Source organism: Triturus cristatus, chromosome 1_2 (assembly GCF_964204655.1).
Source record: "Triturus cristatus chromosome 1_2, aTriCri1.1, whole genome shotgun sequence".
Taxonomy (NCBI): domain Eukaryota; kingdom Metazoa; phylum Chordata; class Amphibia; order Caudata; family Salamandridae; genus Triturus; species Triturus cristatus.
In genome coordinates this window covers 909,580,783-909,605,025 of record NC_140580.1, presented here as the reverse complement: position 1 = coordinate 909,605,025, position 24,243 = coordinate 909,580,783, and the positions used below count along the sequence as shown (strand labels likewise).

The following is a 24,243-nucleotide window of genomic DNA, read 5'->3' as shown; positions in this document are numbered from 1 at the left end:
GCATCATGAACATGTACTTTGCCTGCACTGTGAATGTCTGAACTCCCTGCCTGGCATCACTTGAGCAATTTTTTAGTTCCTTAAATGAAAGGTGTGCCTTGCAATCTTTGTCAGAGGTACCCACTGATCAAAGGTGCCATGGTGTATGTTTGTCCATTCTGCCTGCCCAGACACAGGCCCCTTCCCATGCCAACCTTACCTACATACATGCAAATAATAGTTTAAGGGGGGAAATGAGTCGAGGTGCCCGAATCCTGGACTGAGCTTAGAAAAATATGATGCGCGCCACGTGCAGTTATTATTAACAGTCAAGAGCAGGTGGCCACCTTTGCCGCTATTTGTTTCCTTGGGTTGTGAATGTCATGTCAGTTTGAATTGGCCTGTGCCTGCCTTTGCTTAGGAGTGTGCGCATGCATGTGTCAGCCAGCTGCTGCGCTGTACAATTACCGCGAGTGCTCTTAAGTGCCATATGAAGTACCACTTGCCTCCTGATGTGCGCGCTTCAATGGATCATTGTTGACTTGAACTGAGTGCCAGTCCTGGGCAGCGCTTGTCATTGTCTCTGCGCTGCACTCCTGATGCGACTATTTGTCGATATGCGCGTGTGCACATGCGTCACTGGCAGAGATGAACCTGCAACGCGCACATAAGTGGAAGTCGTTTCCTATCAGGAAGCAGTCTCCTACTGCTCTACATACAGGGCATTGAGGGTATACATGAAAGCCTGCCCACTTTACGTTCTAGATGCTGGTTTTAGCATGTCTCGGCACACCCTACGGAGAATGACCACATAATAGAGAAGGATGCAGGAATCTGCATCTCTCCCTTGCTGCTCTCGATGCTCAGCGATTACTCCTCCATGGACAGCTTCGGAGAAATGTTGGCCAATAATAATGATTTTTCTTACACTGGGCACGTCACTATACATAATTTATGTATGACTTTTGGTTACCCGGATGAAATTAATATGTGTGTTACAATCCCCTGTGAAGGTGAGATTCAAACCTTCAAAGTTTGGATTATACAAGATGGTACTGAAAGCGACTTTGTTGCTTCCACAACTTACCAAGAACTACTGCCCGTGGACTCTACTCGGGAAAATTTGTTCATAGGTAATCATGCCAAAAGCAGAAAGGCTGATGGGAAAAGGAGGAGCTAGATTTAAGAGCAGCCTATATCCTATAGCAAGAGAAAGGGGACATGATGTAGCAGTAATCTAACTCAAAGATACCCTTATAATTCTGTAAAATACAGTTTTAATAAACCTAGATTAAAAAAAAGAGGTATTGAAGTAGGTAAAGCAAAAGAGGTATTGAAGTAGGCAAGTATTTGAGTATTCCAAGGGAGTAGAGATTGGTCCAGAGAAACACATTTTTATATGGATAAGGTTACCCGAGATTAAAAGATAATGGCGTAGTTCTTTGAAACGAGAAGATTAGATGGTATGCTAACCCCACTGCACTTGTTTCTATTATATCTATCACTTGTTCTATTACATTTATCACTTGTTTCTATTATATCTAGAACTCCATCCACAGAAATGTCAAAAAATCCGTTTGAGACCGTTTTAATGGCATCAAAACTGTAAAACTGTTTCGACCGCGCACACGTAACCCACCCAATGATTGTACTAGTAAAGTGCACGTGATAAGGGTATAAAACCCAATGGGTATAGCAAGGTAGGAGTGAACTTAAACTCTGCTGATTTAATATTGAAGTTGATATTAGTCGTCAGTTACGCATACTGCCTTAGAGAAGGTAATCGCTCCCCTCAATCACATGCTAATAAGATGCCAATGTTTCAGTCATTAGCGTTTTGTTGCGATTCTTATCCGGGTACAACTTTCTAATGGTACCCTTTCCACTATCATTTCCTGCTAGATGGCTTGTGAAGGCTTATCTTTACTCGGGTCTGTCTGGAGATAACTGTAATCAAGAAGTTTCCTGTAGATGTCTATAAAATTGTAATCCATTGAGCTGAAACAGGATACTGAAAAACTGGAATTGGTTATGCCTTCTCCTTGTAGAGGGCCTGATGTACTAATGGAATTTTGTGGTCGCCAAGCCTGCTATTCACAAACTCAGAGTTTGTGACAGCAAAATAATTAAACATTGCTCTGTATCAAAGGCACATTATTTGCAAATATTGTTGTGAGCTGCAGTGCACGTTTTGCGACCCATTTTGAATCATTTGGGAAAAGGGTGCGAAATGGACTTCCCCGCTTCCTAATGATTTGTAGTGGAATGAAACAGTGGCTTGTGTCTGTGGTTGTGGTTCAAACTATTGATGGGATACCAACGCCTGAAAAGAGGTGATGTCAATTTAAAAGATCAGAGCTGCCTTTGAGGTACCAGAAGATGCCCGTAAGGTGCCCATGAGGCGCAGCTTCCACTTTGTGAATGTGGACTGCAGCCATTGTGAAAAGTGCCCTGTGATCCAGGGGACTGCTGCATGCCCACCCCCCACCCCCATGTCCTTCCCATCCTGCCAGTTTCTGTGATCAGTCATCCATGCCTGCATCTTTGGCCATCTTGGAAAGATTCACAAGCCGAATCCTGCCCATTAAGATGAACGAGGCTTGGATCAGTGAATCCTACGACTAGTCCAGTTTGCCCTCTGTTGAGTCAGTACATTTGTTGCAGCTCGGCATAAGTCCCAGATCTGACTCGAGCTTTGTACTTCAGGCCCCTTAATCTCCTGTTTCATAAATAAATCATATCTTTTTCACCTCAGCAAACTTTATCCTGATGGAAAAATAGGGTCCTCTGGATCAATCACTACTCCGTTGGAACCCTCAACTAGTTCCCCACGAGGATGGTACTCGTTGCTTCACACTGGAGATCACAGGTTGAGAGGCTCCGGTAAGGCATTGTTGAAGTCTTCTGTTCTTGTTCAGGCAGATGAAGCTGCGCTAGTGGGCTGAACTGCATGTTTTTTTGTGGTATTGTAGAATGAGAAATGGGTACTGCGTTCAGCTGTGGGAATCTGTGAATTTGGGTTTCTAGAGACGCCTTATAAATCCCTCCATTGCTCTAGGAGACGAGGACAGAGCAGGATGGGCACCTTTGCCAACGACAGCCACATCCTTCTCCCTGTTCAGAGCTGAACTGGCACCTCCCTCTCCCTGTTTAGAGCAAGGCTACCATCGCTCTCTCCTTGCATAGAGCGAGGCAGCCGGAAATGTCCCCTCCCTACAGAGAGCCTCCACTAGGACTGATGCCACCCCCCCTCCCACCCTCAACAGGGCAGGACAGGTGCAACCCTCTCTCCTGTTTGGAGGTGGGTGGGCACCACGGTGCATCTGAAAAGAGCCCTCCGTACAAGCTGGGCCTCTTCAGCCAATGACAAGCCACTAATACGCACCCATCTCTTTCGACCTGGTCGCCGCCATGTTGCTAGGACAGCTCAAACGTCAGGCTTCCTGATACCCAAACATCACATACTCCCGTTTAGACTCTTGTTCATGACCCTGCTCAGCCACCCAGTTGTCGAGATGATCGACGTGTTCAGGAGGGGCCTGCTGCTCGGTGGCAAGACAGGCGAGTCCTGCCTGCCCTCGGAGGGCAGGGATGCTCCTGGGAGAAGCGCGCGAGCTGCCACGAGGCTTCGCTCGCGCCCGCAGCTGGGTAGTCCCATCGGATTTACGCACACCCAAGCTGACTTCATGCAGGCCTTGTTTTTCTAAAAATGTTAAATGCAGTCTGTTTGATGTTCTTTGCTTCCTAATTGCCACAAAAATAGCTCACAGACAACGTCAAGCGTGTGACTGTGTGTGCTGGTCTGTGAACGTACTCGTGTAGGTGTCTATTGTCTGTGTCTTGACAGCTTGCGTATAGCTTCCTGCCTATGTAAAGACAGGCGCCGTCTGCCTGTTTTGAACGCTTGGATACCTTGAGTGTCTTATTCGAGCCTTGATCTAACCATCCAGGTGTCAGCCTGTGTATTCGGTTGTCCACTTGAGTTTGTGACTGTGTCTTTATATCGGCAAGTTCCTCTTTGCTTGTCTGTGTGTGCTTGCTTCCTGTACTTTTTGTGTAGTTTGTCTTGAATTCATGTGTGCATTTGTTTCTGTCATGTTATCTGTGCGCCTTATATATATGTGTGTGTGTGTGTGTGTGTGTGCCTTGGAAACCCCAGGGGGGAGGGGGGGGGCGGGGTGTAATCTATGTTTAAGGTCTGGGGCCGGACTGGAGACCCAAAGCAGCCCTGGCACATGTCAGACCAGCCCCCTCCGTATGCTGCATAGCAAGCGAGCCTGACCACTACAAGGGGGGCTTGGGGGAAAATGGCAGAAATGATCCATTCTACAAAACATTTTTCATTATATATTCAGTTGTATTCGTTTTAAAGTCAAAGTAAATCGTGACCTCAAAGTGCACCAGAATGTCTTTTTTGGGCGCTCTTCAATTCTACTCTCACTTTTACCCCCCAACAGTGACCCTCCTCTCTCCATAGCCCCTCTCGCACATGTATTTCAGATGGTGAAACATGCCCATGCTCTGACCAGTCACACCAGTCGCTCTGGCACTGCCTGGCTGGCCTGTATGCCAGCCTGACCCTGCCGTTGTGGTGCACGTGTAAGCCTTAGGTCTGTACATGTGTGTTATAAAAAGTCTGGGTCTGTGTGTGTCAGTTTCTTTGAGTCCCTCTCTCTGCGTTTGCACTGTGTCCGTTTGTGTGCAATGCATCCGCCTGTCTGCAATTGCACCTGAGTGCGTTTGTGTCTGAGTGCACATGCCTGAGCGTGAGTGAGAACGGTTTCCCCTACTTCGTGTGTTCTGCAGCATGCCTCTGTGCTCTACTGCTGCTGTACATATTGCAGAAGTGCTCGTCACCTCGATAGCCAGATGTCCCTTTCACGCCCGCTTCGCTGTCTGTGGCTCTGTGTCGCTGTGTCTGCATGCCTCCTGCATTGAATCGTCCTCGCCCTGTCCTGTTAAATGTTTGTTGGTCCTTTTTAAACATTCTAAAAATGTGTGATTTTACGGATATTTGCTTTGTTGCACGTGCCCTTTTGCCCGCGCGCTGCCTGTGCCCGCGCGCGCGCACGCCTGACAGCACACAATCTCTCGTTCACACGTTTCTACTGCTCTTTGCCTGACTTTGCTTCTTTTGTTCATCTCTTTGGCCAACCTTGGGGTGGTTCTTCCCAGCCTGAGGTACGGTTGATATTTTATAGAGAGTGACGTGAACAAGATCAGGGGGTTAGTTCTGGGGTGAGCTGGGATTGCTGCTGCACGAGGGTTTGGTCCGGATGGTTTTCGCGAAGGCGAGCAGACTGTTGGGAATGGAAAGCCCCCCTCCCCCGGATGTTCATTTGCACACATCTTGCCACCTGCTGGCGCGTGGAGCCGTCTTCCGGGAGATGTGTGGATGGTAGAAAGCGCTGTCAGTGCGCTCGATGGAAGAGACGGACACTGACGTCAGGAAGATTTCTAGGGAGAATTAAAGCCTTTGAAAATCTCTGGGAAGGTTCTGAGACTTCAGCTGTCGTCCTCCCAGATGCCCCTTACCACCACCCCCGCCCCTTCCCTGCTGCCGACTTTGAAATAAATACAGCGAGAGCCCTTGCTCTCTTAGGCAATGTCCTGCCCGCCCTCATATTTTCTTTGTACGTATCTCTTTATTGCTGATCGTCTTCTTCCTCCCATGTGTATTGCCTCCCTCACCCTTATTTCCCATCCCTCTTTTAAACTGGTTTTCTTTCCTCTCTTTCTCATGTTTTCTTTTCTGTACTGTTGTTTCCTCATCTTGTTTTCCTTCTCTCTCTGTTTAGTACCGCTCACTCCCGATCTGTCTACTCCCTCCCTTTCTTTTGTTCTGTTTGCACCATTTTTATTTCTTCATGTCTTTTGTCTTTTTTACTGTTCTCTCCCCATCTTTTTGCTCTGCTCTTCTCGCTTGCTACGCTCTCAATTATTTTTCTGCCTTCTCTTTTGGAGCCATTATTTCATGCTCTGTGTGATTAGTGCTTTATATGGAAATATACAAGTGGTGGTACCCAGGAGCCCTAATCATGATGCACATGTGCATGTGCATAAAGACACATTTATACTGTTTAGCATGGGCAATACCATTTTTTTCTTTTTCTGATTGTGGAGAGGTGTGGCTCACTGGTTAGAGGCGGCAGATCGTAAGCAGAGAATCGGCCAGGGACCAGGGTTCAATTCCCGACGCAGCAGGGTCATGGACCAGGGTCAAAAAAGGACTCGATAATTCTCGCCTCGGTACCTACTCTAACCAGGAACACACTCGGCAACTCTGGGCATTAGCTTGCCTCATCTCCACAACGGCCCCCCACATTCGCCGGGGATGCCTGGTTTCACCTTGGAGATACCCTGGAGGGACCATCTCACAGGGATAGCCAGGACGGGTTCCCCAGCGGTCTACAGCGCCAGGACGCCTCAGGGCAGCAGTGCGCTTTACAAGACACATTCATTTACATTTACATTTGAAGGAGCATTGGTAAAACACATTCGTCAAGCCAATAAGTCTGCATTAGCAAAGCCAAGAGGGAAGCCCCAACAACTGGCTTTGCCAATCCGTGTTCTGCGGGTGACTCCCTCTCTCTTCCCACACATCTCTCCATCTCCCTGCCGCTTGTCCTTCTCCCCCTGTCACCCTATTCATGCTTTCATTTCTCATGCTGTTCCTCTGTCTTGGTGTCTCTTTTCCAGCCTTGCTTTCTCATCCAGTCTCCAACTCTTTCTTTCCAGACGAATCTCGGCGCACCTGCCTTTCACCCAGCATCTCACCCTTCACATGTCCTGGTATCTCCTACCAGTTCTTTCTCTGGTGCCTACTGACATCTCTGCCTTTTCTGTTTGATCTCTGTCCTTCTACATGTTCTCTCTGTCTCTCTTCCTGTCTCGGCCTCTCGCTCTCTTTACCTTCTGGTGAAGATTTTCTCGACTGTCATGTTCCTACTCTGGCAATAACATTAGATACATTTATTTTCTTGTTGTCTCGCTCACTCTTAGATTCTCTTTCTTTTTGCATCTCCCACTCTTCTTTTACTCGGTTGGTTTCTCTCTGTCCCTTCACTCGTCGAGTCTTTCTGTCTTTCACACACTCGTCTGTTCTGTCTCCATTCCCCCAGCCTCCTATCAGCCTCTTTCTATCCCATATCAGTGTGTCTCTTTCTCTCTCCCTTTTCCTATCACACTTTTCCTATGTCTTGCGACTCGGCCTAGCTCCTCTTCTCCCTATACCTGCGCCTTTCTCTGGTCTGTTTTATTGTCATTATGTTTGTCTCCCTCCCTTCACCGTCTCCCTCTTTTACTTTTCCTGCATTGCTTATGTCTCTAGGAATCTCTCTTCTGGTCTCCCTCGCTTCTCGGGGCTCTCTCTCCCTGCCTCCGGCCCTCTCTCTCATAAGGATCTTTTTCTTGTAGTCCCCCTCCATCCTTTGCTTCAGTTATGTCTCATGTCACCTTTTCTCGTTTTACTCATATTTCTCTCACGTCTTCCTTTTTTCACCTTTCTTGTCTCTTTCCCTCCTTTTACCTCTCTCTCTTCACGTGTCCTTCGCCTGTCTCTCATTATGTACCCGACCCTCTCTTATCCATTCTCTTTATGTCTCTTTTCGTCCTCCTGCCCCCACTCATGCTCCCTCCCGCCTTGCCTTTCCTCCCTCTCCTCATCCCGTTCTACAGGTCTCTCTTTCACTGCCTCCTCTTACTCTAATCCCCCCCCCCGCACCCCTCCCCCCAGGTGTCCATCTCTCGCTTTACCTCCAGCTCTGTCTCTCTCGCGCTCCTCTCTATTCATATATATTCCTTACGCTGCTAACACCTCGCCTGCACGCGGCTGACCTAGATAGGCGAGCTCTGCAGGGCACATACACAGTGGTGTGCTGGTGCACTGGCAAGCTACGGAGGGCCCAGACAGTCCTGTTGGAGAGGGAGACCGACTGCATCCGAAGGCGCGCGCCGGGCCCCGCGGCAGCGGGAACAGCCCTAGTCGATAGAAGGGAAGGCGCTCAGCCGATGCCCCCTGTGATTGTGGGCACAGAGGAGGGGGGCTCCTAGAAGATGGATGAGCAGAGAGCGAGCTTTGGTCCTTGCAGGCGGTGATAACGGAGAGGATGGACAGAAGGATAATTGGGTGCTTGACAGCGCGACGTGTCCTATCTACACACCAACTTTCTTCCTTATCCGGTGACGGCTTCCTTCTCAGATATCTGAAACTTTTCCCGCTGGGGGAACGGAAGTACAGCCCGATGATGCTTCTGAGAAAGGCTGTCCTCCACTCCCTAGGTCTAGGAAAATGGTCCTTCTCCCATCCGCTTCCTTGGAGATTGGTTCATGAACCATACGGAATGGCGGGCTCGCGATAAGCCATGGAGTCCATGTTCTGGTCACGTGTTGGCGTATTTAGGTGTTTTGTTAAGCGTTACTTGTCATCTTGTGAATAACTTTGTTGTGGTTTCGCTCATACAGACAGAATAGTATAGCCAAACGGCACTTAGTGGATAGTGGGTGATGGAGTCCAGCAGAATGAGGTAGAATTCATTTGCCCATGGCCAGAAGAACACATTCAGGTAAATGGCTTCTCAAAGCGCTTTCTTTTCATCATTGCCTCAAGGTGAAACAGCCCCACCCCAAGGTTGGCAGTGCCAAACAGGCATTTTGCCCACAGTTTGATGTTTTCCTACATTAAATGTTTGGATTAGGTACTGTCAGACCGCTTCCTGATGGAGAAGGGGTGCCTTTGCGGAGAGAGTCGCAGATCTTGACACGGATGTTGTGTTTGCACTGTGAATCATTTCCTGATGAGCCATAGTTTCTTCTTGTGATTGCCTCCCTTCCCAAAATTAGGGGCAATAAATGGATGAAATAAATACCATATAGTGATACCGATTAAAGAATATTTGGTTGTCTCTCCATGTCCTAACACAAAGGCGGCTTGGCTTGGCGTCCCCAGCACTTTCTCCAACAGGAAGCGGTCCGCAGTAGACTTCACTAGCGCTGAGGTTGCTTGTTTGAACCGCTTGCTGTCAGTAGGGTTGTTCATGCACGGACTAGAGTTCGCCAGTGACCTGGTGAAGCGAAGGCCTTAATTCTCTGCTTTCTTGCACAGACCTCAGCAACCCGAGCCCGTGCCTGGACTCCGAGTGTGTGTTTGGAGCCACTTGTGTGGTGAAGAACCAACAGGCGGTGTGCGAGTGCCAGCAGGTGTGCCAGAGTATCTTCGACCCCATCTGCGGCAGCGACAACCGCACGTACGGCAACGCCTGCGAGCTGGAATCCATGGCCTGTATACTCAAGAAGGAGATCAGGGTCAAGCACAAGGGGGCTTGCGGTAAGACCACTGTTTTGACATCTTATGTAAATGAAAGATCATTGGGGGAGCGAACTGAAGCTCAGTAGGTGGGGTCCAAGCAGCCAGTCCAAGGCCTTTCCTATTTCAATGCTGCAAAGGGCTCCGCCTACATTGAGTGAGACCAAATGCAGGAATCGTCTCAAGAGGGAGAGTGCCATGGGTGGATTCTTTACTGTCATTGGACTGGCATTTCATTGATTACAGCCAGCAAGAACGAGCACTCATTCAGACAGTAATTTTGACTTTGGTATGTTGAAAAGTTTTTATTAAGCATCAGCAAGGTGTCCACACAGCAAGTGCCACACAGGCTGCAGTAGTGCAAGATTACATCGCACAGAGAAGTAAAATCCCATTCACAAATTCTCTCCTATAAGCATGTGCGTACACACATGCACCAGCTGCACTGTACAGCAGGGATACCAGTAGTAAAAGCATTCTCGCTCAAAACCAGACAAGCTTGTCGGACACCAACCTAGTGTGTAAAAGGCCTTTTTAATGAAAACCGGTCACAGCGCCTGGAAAACATCGGCTGGCACATTGAATTACAAGCTATCAAAACCCCTGACTCACAAATACAATTGGAACCACCTATACCCCCTACTGTTCAACCTTCATCTTTTCCCAATATCTTAAAAACTGTCAAAGCACCTAGTCATTCACCTTCTATCGCCACTTCACCTTCTATCGCCACCTATCTTAGTTCTTTCATTCAAGCCCTCCTTTCTGCTACTGTCCAAACCCTTTGCTAACCTCACATCTCCCTTGGCCTCCTCCACCCCTGTAACCTGTCGGCTCCCGAACACCACCCTCCCGACAAGCCGAGAAGGCTGGTGAGGGTGGTGGGGGTCGACAGAGGAGCTCATTTCCTCCAGTCCCCCATTTACAGACCATGCACTGCAGTGACAGCAGTAACGCATGATTTACTAAAACAGACTAGAGGTAAGCACCTTTCACACACACGACTGCAACAACCGAAGCCCAGAGGAGAGGGCAGCACAGGCTTGTGCCGGTTTCACTCTCACACGGAATAGGAATATCTCCCTCTCTCTCTCCCACTCCCCCTCTCTCTCTCCCACTCTCCCTCTCCATCTCCCCCTCTCCATCACACACTATCACTCTGCAGTTCTTCCAGAATGTTTCATCTTGCTTGATCTGTGGCTCACTAGTTCAGATCATATCACGCCTATTCCAAGACACTTGGTCTGGTTCCTTGTTCCGCAGCACAGTAACCTTCGAAGCCATGATCATTGTTCCTAGAGCAGTCTACCAGGGCCCTCCAGACTTCATGACTACCAAGTTTACCTCGTATAAGCCTCGCGGGTCTCTTCACCCAGCATCCTACTGCCTGATGATTCCCAAGTTGGTTAGATAGATAAAAAAAATCCAGGATTTGTAAAGCGCGGCAAATCACCCGTGAGGGTCTCAAGGTGCGGAATTGTAGGCACAGGGATATTAAGTGATTTGCCCAGAATCACAGGATGTTGACGTCGACGTCAAGACTTGAACACTGATGTCAAACTCGAACCTGTTTCCCACCGCCTCTGAAATCAGCAGCTCAGGCCGTTATGCCACACCCTCCCCTAGATCATTCTCTGTCCCTGCTACTGAAGTGCTGGTTCTTCACTATGAATGTTCGCACTGAGGCCTCCATGCTTCATCTAAGAAGGATGCTGGAAATCTTTCTCTTCAACATGCAACTGTGCAGTTGTCAGTGTAACTCAGTCTTTATCATTCTAGCACCAAGAAGCTCTTCTGCTAACAGCACACTAAACAAATATCATACAGCATAACAATAACACAATATAACATAACAATAATAAAAGCCCAGTAGACCGGAATCCGGTACAATACTTGCTGCTGCAGTGCAAGCATCACATCCTTGCAGCAGAGGTTGAGCCCACTTCCCTCACACAGAGCACGTGCAGTACAAGCTGCAGCACCCCATCTCCCCTTGCATGCTCAAAACAGGTACAGCACAATCAGCGGCAGTGAAAACCCACATAACATGTATCGCATTGGCAGCCTCCGGTACAGTGCAGCGGCAGTGCAAGCTTTCCTCTCACACAAAGAAGACACAGCACAAAGAGTAGAACTGCCCCTTCCGTTTCACACTCTACATGGGTGCTGCATGTGCAGCAACAACTAAAACTCCCATCTCACTCAGATTAGTTTAGTTTCAGCATCAGTAAAGGATAGCGCAGGCATTGCAGGCTCAGCACAATCGGCTGCAGTGCAGGGTTCCCCCACAAAGCTGGCACAGAACAGGCACACACCGTTCAAGCCTTCCTGACACACTCCCAGCGTAAGCTTGGCATTGTGGGGCTATCGTTGGAATCGGCGCATTAAATGGAAATAGAGATGTTCTGGTACCCACTATCCAGAGTAACTGTTTGCTCATGTAATATGCTGCAACACTTCCATTTAATGCATTGTATCTCTGCTAGAAGTGCAGATACTGTTCGTTTATATTAAAGAAGTGCAGATACTCCATACCAGAAAGTACATGCCCATTTCCATTCCATTCCAAAGACTTTATTCAGATAACAGCGTATCCATAAAAGTAATGCCCAGTCAATGCACTGGTTCGAATGATTTACTTGTTCTGTGTTCCCTAGCTTCTCACCACTAGTCATTACATGTTCTTGTGTTTTGAAGGTGGTTCATATTCAATTCTTAATTGATGAGTAGTTTTTGGTTTAGACCTATTTTTTGTGTTTGTCCTGTATGTCCTTGGCAGGGCTGGTTCAGGGGATGGCAAACAGGTTTGCTAGAATTGCAGGCACAAGCTCCCTGCTATAATAAACACTTGTGTCCACCCACTGGCAGAGAAGGATTGAGTGTCAGGGTTCTGCATCTTTTTTTTCCATAAGGTATGCATCTCTGGACCTACTTATGCAGCCCCAGAAACCAGCTAAGCACCAGCAGTCCTCACGGAATCCTAGCAGCAAACACCCAAGAGGTGACCCAGGGTGATTGTGTTTCCTTATTTCCCCAGATCATGAAATGTCAGGATCCACAGGCACCCTATGTCCATAGAAAGGGCCCAATGTGACTGGCCTTGTTTTCTAATCAAGTGCCTCCTGACTGCAAGATGCCAACCGCGTTTGTACTTCAGGGACACTATAACAACTAGACTGCAAGAAATTGTTACTATCAATAAAAATGTATTTCTTCCATTTTGATCATGCCCCCAACCCATAGATTGTGTCGGCAATAAAATCATATACTTTGAAATCCTGGTTTGCATCATCCATCACCCTCGAGTTATCAGAGAAAGAAATGTTTTCATCATCACAATTCTACCAATCTTTAGAACCAAGGAAAACTCGGGAGTAGGCCATGGTACTGAAATCGCCCAGTGACAAAATTGGTTAAATAAATTCCCCAGGAACATGCACCTGAAAGTTTTCCAAAGGAATTGGAGAAAAATGCATAAGGTGTACTGACTAGACCCTGTCTAGGATTTCTCTTGGATAAGATCTACCAGGCTTTGTGAAATAATCCCTGTTTTCCAGATTATTTTGCCATATGGCTTTCCAGAAATTTTGACGCATGTTGTTTCGTTTGAACAGTTTTCTTAAGTTCATTGTGTATGAAATCTGCATTAAGTTTCAAAACACCTCTGTCTTGATATTGATCGTTATTGATTGTGATACCTCTGAGTACCCGTCACAGCACTGCTCGTGTGCTAGTCCATGCTTGCTTGGCTTCATCTACCATGTGAGAGTCAAGAACTCCACGTAAAGCACTTGAGGTTTCCTTCTTTAGAAAAAGCCCTACAGCTGGGCACACTCACAACAATGTGGATTGCTTTAAAATGGCCGCCTCTGTGCTTTCTTTGTGGCCTTTGTGTAATATGAGTGCGCTGGATGCCTAATTTCTTTGCGCCTCGCAGTAGCCTCCTATGGGACGAGGTGTTTGCTAAAGGGAAGGATGCCACAAAGGTGACTGATTGACCAAGGTCCAGTCAGACGCTAATGAGACCCCTGAGCAAGACATGGATGGCTTTATTAGGGCACTGCGGCTGCTCTAGGGCTTCGTTGTCTCCTAGGATCATGTCATTGGAAATAAACTACTGCTCTAGCCCTTTCTCGGTACTCGTGCAGCGCGGGGAGGGAGTCGAATCAGGGGAAAGGCAGAGCTTTATTTCATGCTTGTCAATATTGCTAAGGTGTCCTGGGAAAAAGAAAGTGACATTCTACACAACACAATTGTATTTTATAGGCTTGATAAGTCAAGACAGCTAGTAGGAAGTAAATAGCGGGCGGCAGGGGAGAATGTCGACGGGCAACCAATAGCTTCTTGTTTCAATTCCGCCAACTGCAAATTAGATCTTCGTTTGCTAAAGGGATAGCTGTAAGGATACCTGAAAAATATTTTTCAATTCTCAAACTTATGATCCTATGTATATTTCTTCTCATTGGAAGAAAATAATTCCACATCCTTCTGATACTGGTGAAATTCATCTTCAGAGAACCCTCCGCTGTAACAGTGTGTCCCAAAAGAAGATGTTCGTATAGAAATATAAATGTCTGGGTTTTGATTTCTGCTTGTTGGTGATTTAAGGCCTACCAACCAATATAGCTGCTAGACTTTACGCTGATTGCATTTAGTTTGGAGGGGAGAGGGATATTTGATAATTCAACGATACCTAAATTGCCTTCTTTAAATGCTAATCTCCCTATTGTGGAGGCAGAAGTTACTAGGAATTTGTTTTACAATTCAGCAAGAAAATATATTGACTTTACAGTTCGCTGCTAGGACAACATTTTAATGCATCTCAGTCTGTCCAAAGAGGCAGCTCAGCCTGATTTACAAGACAATGCCTTACTGCATGGCACAATAGACCTTTCACGTGGGCACCTTCAGAGGGATGAGGCCCATTGTGATGCACTTAATAGGTTAATTCACTCTACAATAAGCCAGAAAACGCAAAAAGCCACATAGAAGGCACTGATTTTTTTTAGAAGGCACTTTAAAAACAAAGATGGATTTACCTTCAAGGAGATTGGGATTATTTCTTACAAGCCTGTGACTCCGAAAAGCTGACCGGACTAGTGCAGACGTAAACTAATTTTAACATGATTGACTGTGTCCTGATCCCACTGGCTCACCGGGAATGCCACCAGCCGTAATAAACTGCCCACTTTGAAAATTAGATTTTTTTTGCGTCAGTAAGCCACGATGCTTCCTTAACTGGTGCTCATGAAACTATAGCGCCAGTGTTGATGATTAAATGCCGATGCTGAGCACCGTAAACCACCGGCTAAAATTAAGCACTGTTAACCACTGATGTAATTTCACTTGGACATCAGTATACAGCAAGCTTTTTTGTGATAAGAACCAAAAAGGTCAGTACTAAACATTTCTGCTGAGCAGGGAACAGACCATTTATTCAGAAATATTAACACTATATATATATTTTGGCCGTGAAGAAGCCCGATTTAGGTGAAACGCGTTGCCGCAATAAATTTTGGTTGTAAACTAAGCTGTGGGGTGCGAGGTTTCCTTGAGGCTGATTGATAGCCCCGGGGGTCTTTCTTTATTGATTTCGGGTACCAGCACCCACACGGTCTCACCAGCCCTGCGAGTGTGGATGAGGCCGGTGTGACAGCAGGATTCCTCTTTAGCATATGTATATATTTGATAGAGAGAGAGAGAGAGATATACAATGTTACTAGATCAAAAGTAATGGTCTGCTCTCTGCCATTTTACGGTTCACAATATAACTCTTCGAGATAAGCATATAAACCCCAAGCTCTGCGGTGGGAAGAATGGACCAGGAATATGTTGCTTAGCTGAGTGAAGCACTGCATGCTCCCCGTGAGCCTGTGGCCAGGCTGCAGCCGGTTACCAAAGCGATTTTACCAACCACTTTTTCTGGCCAGTGTTCCCGTACCCTGAAAATCTGGGTGTGGGGATACTAGCCTGCCTATAATTGAGCAGAGCTGAACACCACATGGAAATTTGCCTCCACTCAATTCATAATGGTGGCCAAAGAAAAGCAACACTGGCTTGTTTCTGTTAAACAGAAAAATTGCAAGGAAGATCTATTTGAAAGGTCCAGCACTTGCAGCAGTCACTCGCGATATCTGAGAACAATTGTGGAAATACAAAGACAAACATGGGTGGAATCTAAAGAAGAGAAGAGGCCGGTCCTGGATAAGAGCCGCCCGGATTGTACATCCTATGGGGAGATCATAATTCTGGCCTGGGATGGAGAAAGTGCTGATGGTGGCGCCTGCCATTCCCTGTATCAGCCTGACGGGACCAAGAACATTCTAAAATACACCCTGTGGTATAGTGTTAAATTACTTGACTTGACTGGATTCCAAACTTTCTTGGTTCTTCGCCTCCTCCTGTGTTGTAAGGAGGAATGTCTGGTGCTGGACAAAGCCCACCAGCAAAGCTGTGTCCACGAGAGAATAAGCTCTCTCGCCAAATTTTGGGAACACTTCCATTTTGTTAGCAGTCTGTCAAATATTAGAGGTACAGCCCTTTACCTTAACCACTGGATGAGGTGTACAGACCCCTCTCCAATTACATAAAAGTACTGTAATCACTCATAATGGACCCATCAGATTACCTCTGATTGTTGGTTAAGAAACCGTAATGAACGGCTGAACTCCCTGCTCCAGCCATGCATTGCTGAGGGACATGTCTTGTCACTAGAGGGACAGCCTTGGCCCACGACCATCTTTCCCCTTCACTCATACTGGATATTCTGTGCCCTTAAAAGGGAGTGTTTTCCAGATACCTACATATGTAGTTCGTCAGGGACTATGCCAGAAAAAATAATGTTCCTTTTCCGGAGTCTGGCTGTCAAAGAAATCTCAGTTGTGATTGTGATTGGGACGTCCGCACAGATCCCCTGGACTGCAGGGATGTCAACAGCCTGATGACCTGTGTGGGGTTGGTGAAATCATCCTGATTGTGGAGCTGCAAGCTTCCCTTCACCTAAAACTAAGCTGGGATGCCCATAATCCTGACCCTCCAGTTCCTGCCACCAACAAGTACTTGACGTTGACCAGAAGCAGCATAATGCATTGATGAGATCCGCATCACCGCAAGACTGGCCTGCCAGCCTTCCTGAGACCAGACCGTGCAGCGGCCAACAAACCAGGACCCACCATGCCAGAGCCACTACAAGTGTATGTCAACATCCCCGTTTATTGACTCACACTCTAGCTTCACTCCCATTCCCACAGAATATACTTCTTTCTGATCACATTGGCATTAAGCCTTGGACGTGTGACCTTTCCCACTTCTGCCGCGAAAGGACATTTGGAGCGTTCTCTGTTTTTGACCTCAACCTGGTGTGGCCGTGAAGTCCCCTTTTGTCGGTCACCTGGTTTGTTTACATTGACTGGTCTCTGCTAAATTGCCCCTTTACATCCCCTAAACAAGGGGCATGAAGGTCTCCTTCAAGTGAAAGAAGAAATTTTAGTGTGAGCAGTAAATCCTGAGATACAGGCATGTAAAGGTTCCTGGTGCCCATAAACCCAATTGTGAGGTGCCAGAGACACGGTAACCACTCACGCGACAGAATACCCTGACCACAACAAGTGGATTTCGAGATGCGGGCAGTTTAATTCCCACATACAGTGACTGTTAGCCCCACGAGGCTGCAGAGCAATAAATGACAATGAAAACGCACCTCAAAGAAATGACAAGACGCTCCTTATATTTCTGAAACATGATTTTTTTCTAATTTCAACCACGTCAACCTCCCTGTCTGTAATCTGCTTCCAATTGTAGATTTAAAAGGAAGTGTGGTTCATGCTGTGTTACATTTGCCCTAACTATCTAGCACCTTGAGCTACATTCAGAGACACCTGTCACTTCTTGCAACTTTGTATCTCACATTGTAACACTTGCCTGACTGACCGAGTATAGAAGAGTGAAGCGCAGAGCTTCATGGGTAATCGTGTCCAAGGCTTCGCAGACCCAGGCTCATGGGCTACTGCGGCCTCATTCGTATTATAATATAATGGGGTAACCCACAATAGTCCACGGACCTGGGTAACAATTGATAGAAACAACAATGGTCCTAGACTCAATTATAATCTAGTTAGGAAGACATTCATTATTTGAAAGCATATACCGTATAGCCATTAGTGCGCACCAATTTTCGTAGAATGCAGAGGAGGGTGAAAACACCTCTCAAATAACACAACAGAACCCAAAGTAGCTACAGAGGTGATTGTATTTATTTCTCAAATGCTTTGGTAACAAATCACCATATTTAAATGTTTCACATAAGAAAGAGGAAGGTTGCTTCAGAAGGAGTGAGAGGGGAATTGTGCTCGTGAGTGGGACAGATGTAGAAGGGGAATCAGCTATGGAAGGAAATTTCAACAAAAAGTTCATTTAACACATGTTAATCCTTGGCGAATTGGCTACAGTTTTACAATGACACCAGTTCACAACTGGGCCTGTCCTTCACCGGTAGTTTCAGATTTTCTTTTAGATTTTATTTAAGAAGCACAGAGAGATATCTGTGAGACGGGCAGGGTTGGGGTCATATAGGGTACAGGCCCACTGGGGGGGGGAGATTGTGGACGTTTCGACCCTAGTGCATAGAGGGTAAATTATATCCTCAGCTGGCGTGTCATCCTCAGGACAGGGGCAGTTATGCAACCTGTGGTGATGTAAAGTCAGGATACAGCCCCGCGCACAAAGGTCCGCACAGTGTTGCAGCGTAACTAGGATTCAATCCAAATGGTTGTGGCTGCAGTTTCGGTTAAAAATAGTCCAGGGTGAATGAATCGCCCAAAGGATCTGATTCTGACACGAAGCAGAGCAGCATGGATCCCCCGGGCTGCGTCTGAACTTTCTGAATCAGATCCTTTGGGCGATGGATGGTAACTTGAGTAATCAGCTTGATGCCCATCTGCAAATGAGCAGCGGGCGGTATTCCACACTCCCGCTGCTATTAAACAAAGGGGGTGCAAGCCCCCCTCACAAGGTTGCTAAGACTCGAAGACAAAGTTACATAACAGAAAGAATCCAAAAAAGCATGCTTGACGTTTGCCAATCAACGTAACTAAATAGGTTAATTTCCGCGAGGCCATTCCTGAATTGGGGGGCTATCTTGGGCAACCAACTTCATCAATGTCCTTATAGATGCAATTCCAGTTGTGAACTTGTGTGATGACCTTACGCATTCTGGGTGTTGCCATCTTTTTTTTCTTCCATTGACCTTATTAGATATACTACACCTGAAGGCAGTGATTTGTATGTGAAAGGTTCTGGAATGGAGACAGTTCGTGGAGAGAGGTGGTCACCCTAGCACTGTGTCAAAAATGAAATAAATGAGCACTGGAAAAAAATTAATGTTGCATCCTTACATTGGGTTCAACCAAGAACATTCTATGACTTGCTCTATTTAATTCACATGCTATTCATGTGTATGTAAAGGTGTACAAGTGCCTGTATAGTGACTTTCCCACAGGTGTCTGTAACTGGCAGGACACTGTTTTGAATCCCAGCCGGAACATCTATTTTGTCTTTCTGAGATGAAAGTAGTATCTTTGAGGTTTTATCAACTATGATCCAAAACAAAATATGGTGTAGCGAGTTTATACATTTGTTTTAAGAAAAAATAAAGATTTCACTGGAAGTTGACCACATAAATATGAACACGTTAAATTACCGAACACACAAACTGCTTTGAAAAACATCATAGTGATAGCAAAAATGACCTTTTTAAGTATGAAAACTCTGACCCGTGTTCACCAACCTTCATATATGTAGCTACATATGCATCCTATGAGACTAACTGAAATGTGTTGAATTTTAGTCAAAGATTTGAATAGTTTAGCTAAAAAAATTAGTTTTTAATTCCCCATCCAAAGTGTAACATCCACAGCTATAGTGGCACTACTGCAATACTCAATAATCTATAAGTTTGTATATGTGGTGGATTGATAACTGCCATCGTATTTATTATGGGTCATATTAGTGCAAAAATGTGTGAAGTTTAGAATTTAGCATATCTTCTCAGCTTCACAAAGTCTGAGGCTGCAAACTTTTATTAAAAAACCTAAAGATCCGCAAAAAAGACGAGCAGTGTACCCGTAGCAGAAGGTGCGTTTCCACAACCACAGAAGTCCACGAGTGGGCTGCGTTTTACTAGTTCTGGGGAGTCGCATACCCTGCCCTGCCTTCCCGCATGTGAAAGTTCCAGTATGGCATTTCCAGGATGAGGGAAGGGGAAGTGTGTGGGTACCTGGGAGGCCCCTACTGTATCCCCTGCAGGAATTCAGATGGGCCAGCCATGAGTGACCGGATGTCCAGCTGAACTTCCAACTGAAGTGAACAGACAGGAAGGGGTTAATGCAGAAATACTTAAGACAAGTTGATAATTCTCACGCACCTAGCTCTGTAATGTCAATGTGGGATTCTTGTGACGTGATAAATGCCGCCAATAGTCCACAATATTATCTATGATCTATCGCATATTTTGAAACATGAAAATGTCTACTGAAAACAATCCTGCATGATACTGCCGTATTTCTTTATTTATTGGCCGTACACTATAGTCCTCTCTCGCCTTCTCAGTTCATGCAGTTCCGGCGTGATCTGCAGTCAAAATGCCATGACTTGGATAATCTCACTGGAGACACAAGGCACGGCCTGTCTCCGTGACCTATGGCTTGTATCTGTTGGTACTTCCTGCAGCTGCGTCCAGTGGCACTGGGAGTTGGATATGGTTTGCACCCTTGCCCTGTGCTCGGGACCCCTCCTTACAGTATACACTGCCTGCTGTGCACAGGGCTTGGTCAGTGGTCCAGTGACCATGAAGCCATTGCTTTATAGAATTTTAAAATGTGTCCGCATCTAAAAACAGCAGATCTCCCAAGCCCTTTGAGTTTGTCTGGTCCCCCCTGCATCTTGTTGACCCACCCATGGTTCTTCGTGGTCCCCAACGCCCAGGGTAATGCAGCGGGACCTGTTTCCCTCAGCCTGGCTCCCATGACCATGGTCGCCCTACAGCTAAAAACCTCCTACTTCACTCTCTCTGGCCACTGTTGCACTGTTATTCTCCAATTTCCTCTGGGCCTTCTCTATCTCCCCCCCGCCTCGACCCCTCTTTGCTTAGATCCCTGATCATGCTCACCTCTGCCAGGATCTCCTATTAGCTGCCTTCCTCCCACTGGCAGTGCCACTGCCTTCCTACCTGGTTCCCATTGCATGGCTCCCCCTGCTGGCCTCGCATCGGCATTACGCCCAGGTCCGTCCCTTTATTTAGAAGCCAGCTTCACCCTCGCGCGCGCCCAGATTTATGGTTCGTTATCTCAGCCGTGCCTCTCCACGGGGTCAGCAGATTCCCTGCCGCTGAGCGGCGTGCCTCGCTCCCATTTTATTTATATATATATTACCAGCTCTGCTGACACCTCGTTATGGAGAGCGGCTCCCGCCATTATCGCAAGCCGCTGAGCTGTCCCTGACACGGCACGCGCGGCCCGACTTAATCAAGGGCAGTCCCCGGGAGCAGATAAAGGTCGCCGGCGATAGAGGGGGGCTCAGGTGGCGTCGTGTCCCTTCAGTGCCCCACCGCCTCCACAGGGAGAGCCTTTACATTGAGAGTGTTGACCCGGTCCACAGCATAATGCATCGTACTCATCACGTGACGTGGGAGAGTGTAATCAGGTCATGACCTGGGACACCTCGTATTCAGACTTGCGAGGGCGATAGGAGACTGCGCAGGGTGGGCCCGGGGCCGGAGACTGAGGAGGTCGAGTTGTATACGTACGTTAAAGTGGGTACCTAGCAGGGGCGAAGCGAGAGGGGTCATACCTAGGACAGCGCCTCGAGGCCTCGCCACGGGTATGCAGTACTTTTCAAATTGTGTACTGCACTGTGCAGTTCTTGCAACCTCTGACTTGTGCACAGATATTTACAGGAGACAGTCATCCAGAGAACCCCTCTGTGCACCCAGTGCAGGACTCGAATGGTTCTGTAAGATTTGTAGGTTTCCAGAACACCCTACAGGTTAAATGACCCGTCCTCCAGCCCCCTGCACCCGGGTCTGTCCTACAGCATCGCTTGCTTTGCCAGCATCTTGACATCGACGAGCACCTCCGTTCTCACCTGCAGCACCCCCTGCTGTTTCGGAGCTGAGGGCCACCACGCACCTGCCAAGGTGCGCTTATGTCTGGTCTGAAGCTCCACCCGAGGTTCATGGGCCGAGACCAGTCCTGACCCGAAGCGCCTCCTGCAGTCCCGGAGCATCGCGCACTGTGTGCACTCATCGCAGTCCCTGCCTTTCAGCCGTACCTTGCAGCAGCCCCTGCGAGCCCGGCACTGCTTCCACGCGCAGCCCTTCCGGTGTGCTCCAATCCCGGCCTGCAGCTTTGAGGCAACGGCACAGCTCTGGTAAGGCACATCAGTCCCGGCATGTATAATTTCCATATCTTCAAGCCCTTATCCAGAACTTTAAGTGGGCCGGGTCTTGCCGGTGCTCAGCACCGGCAGTTCTAAAAGGCAGGTGCTGAGACGTGTCCCTATCGCGCCCTCAGCATCAGGGTGAGAAAAAATCTTACCTCTGCAGCAGTGCCACCCTTCACTGCCTGTGATGAAACTTCAAAGAGACTCATTATAGCCCTTTCACAGTCTTCATGTCAGAACGGAAGCATTTTCAATATTTTATACAACAAGGCCATAGTTGTTACTTATTTATCTTACGCCACTAACAACCATTGGCAAAGCCAATAGTCCTGGCTTGTTGTAGGTGTCATGTAATTTGTTGTATTTTATATTTGGGTGGAATGACAGAAGCAGCAAAATACCAGTCGGCGGCGCACAAAGCTAAGCACAGATTTTTAGTTTAGGTGTTTTAAGCCAGCCCTTAATTACATCGACCACGCCCCTTTGAGAGACACCCCCACCCCTAGTTGTTTCACCCCACTTAAAGCCCTGCCCTTGTGCCATGGCATAGCTCCCCGGTGCTGACCTACCATAAACTTTCCCATACCAGGGCACCCCAGCCTTGCCATGCTGTCCCGCTACCGACAACCACAGGCCAGTCCGCCCGCCTCTCAGCCCGGAGATCTTGGTAACCCCAGGGTTCCAATGCTGGGCTCAGGGGCGGCTCTAGGCTCATGGTGGCCCTGTGCAGGGAGCGTAGGTAGGGGGCCCCGGAAGAGGGGGTCCGGGCGGGGCGGAAGCCGGAGGCCGCCAAATCCCTGCCAGGGGCCGCCACAAATATGTATTGTATCCGATTCCTCGAGGCCAGGCGGCCCCTGGGGTTTGGCGGCCCTGTGCAGGTGCACAGCTTGCACATGCCTAAGGCCGCCCCTGCTGGGCTCCATCAGTCCATCTGATACTCTGCTGCGGATTCATTTCTTGGAGCAACTCACGTGATCTGTATTTATATAGCGTTAAATGGAATCGTTATCTGTGTTGATAGAGCGCTAAATTAGCTGCAGGCGTCTAAGCGCTATATTGCATACTGTCTGTAACCCTAGCGTAGGAGTGTTGAGTTGTTTTGTTGCATCATTTGGAAGGGGTCGAGGCTGGAGCAGAGGCGACGCTCTTCTGACAGGTGAACTTTAATCTTGACCTGGAGCATCTTCAGATATTCCAGTCCTGAGATCCACATACATCACTTCTAGGGCCCCTCATCCCTGGCCTTCTCTGTCAATGTATCTCAATCCTTGCATGTAGCATCTCCAGCTGTTCCAGTCCTGAGATCCACCCAGCACTTACAGAGACCCTCAAACTCTGTCCTGCAGCTCCCCCTGCTGGTACTGAGACCCACGCAGCTGTGCAAGATCATCTCACTATTGACATGCAGCTTATTCTGCCACTGCAATCCGAAAACATTCAGGCAAGACTAAACAAGCCCTAAACCCTGCTCTTCAGTATTACATGATATTCCAGGCCTGAGACCAACACCCAGCTCTGGCAGTGCACCTCTGCTGGAAGTAGGGGTTCGAGGACCCCCCAAAATACCTATGCCGTAGGGCAGAAGGTGAACGAACGAGCAAATATGATGCCTTTAAGTTTTGTGTTTATGGTGTCACATTTGCTGCACATTCAAAGACAAAGGGTAATGTCAGACTGTCTTCAAACTGGTGTTTACTTTTATTTCTCTGCAAAGTAAGAGGGTTTTATAAAGTGGGAATCTTGCTAGGGTACAGGGAATGAAAGGAAAGGCTGTAGGATGTCAGTGTTTTTCTAATACACAACACAATTTAAATACCTGTAAATAAACTACACACATTACAAAATATATCCGCAATTAGGAAAGCACAAATGAAGCACTTTTTTTGGAATTCTTAAGTGTGATCGAAACAAAAATTTGAATAGGATCAAAATAAATGAAGACACTTTTCTTGTTGACGTACAAACGATAAATATTAGCAGAAACCTGATTTCCGCACATTGTCATTTGTGCACTGAATAGTTTTACCAGTAAAACTACATGTATGTGCAAATTTAGTGGCCATTTGAACGGAAAATATGCGGTCTGTAAATAATCAGGGGCGTAACACAGGCCCCCCGCAACCCCCGCAGTGCGGGGGGGGCCCAAGCTCCAGGGGGCCCCCTCAGCACTGCACTTCGGCCGGGAAGCTCCTGATAAAGTCCGGAGGGGGCCCCTCCACGTACCTTGCAGGGGGGCCCCTCCATTATCATTACGCCACTGTAAATAATGCACTACTTCCCCAGTGCTCCCCCGAAATGCACCCATGGCTAGATACCACACCCTTGCTTCTCTCCTGCTGATCTGGGGTGACATTTGTTGTTTGTGTGATGCTTGGATTTTTCACAATCCCTATAACTTCAATGATATAACATTAATGGCAGCACCCCCACCTTGAACATTGTTCCAGCAGCTCTGTGCACCGCAGTCCGATCCTGGCTCCCCTGATGCGCTAGTCCTCGGAGGTACATTCGAGTTGTGATCTGGT

The 24,243-nt window shown here is 47.5% G+C and overlaps 1 protein-coding gene across 5 annotated transcripts in view; it reads left to right on the top strand.

Annotated features, from left to right (window-relative positions):
- The window catches only part of AGRN (agrin), a 726,538-nt gene that overhangs the window by 570,651 nt on the left and 131,644 nt on the right, over nt 1-24,243 (top strand). For all 5 annotated transcript variants that reach the window (XM_085609660.1, XM_085609659.1, XM_085609658.1 and 2 more), the window contains one exon: nt 9,083-9,304. In XM_085609660.1, coding sequence (XP_085465786.1) covers nt 9,083-9,304 — 222 coding nt within the window. The remainder of the gene's footprint in view (nt 1-9,082; nt 9,305-24,243) is intronic.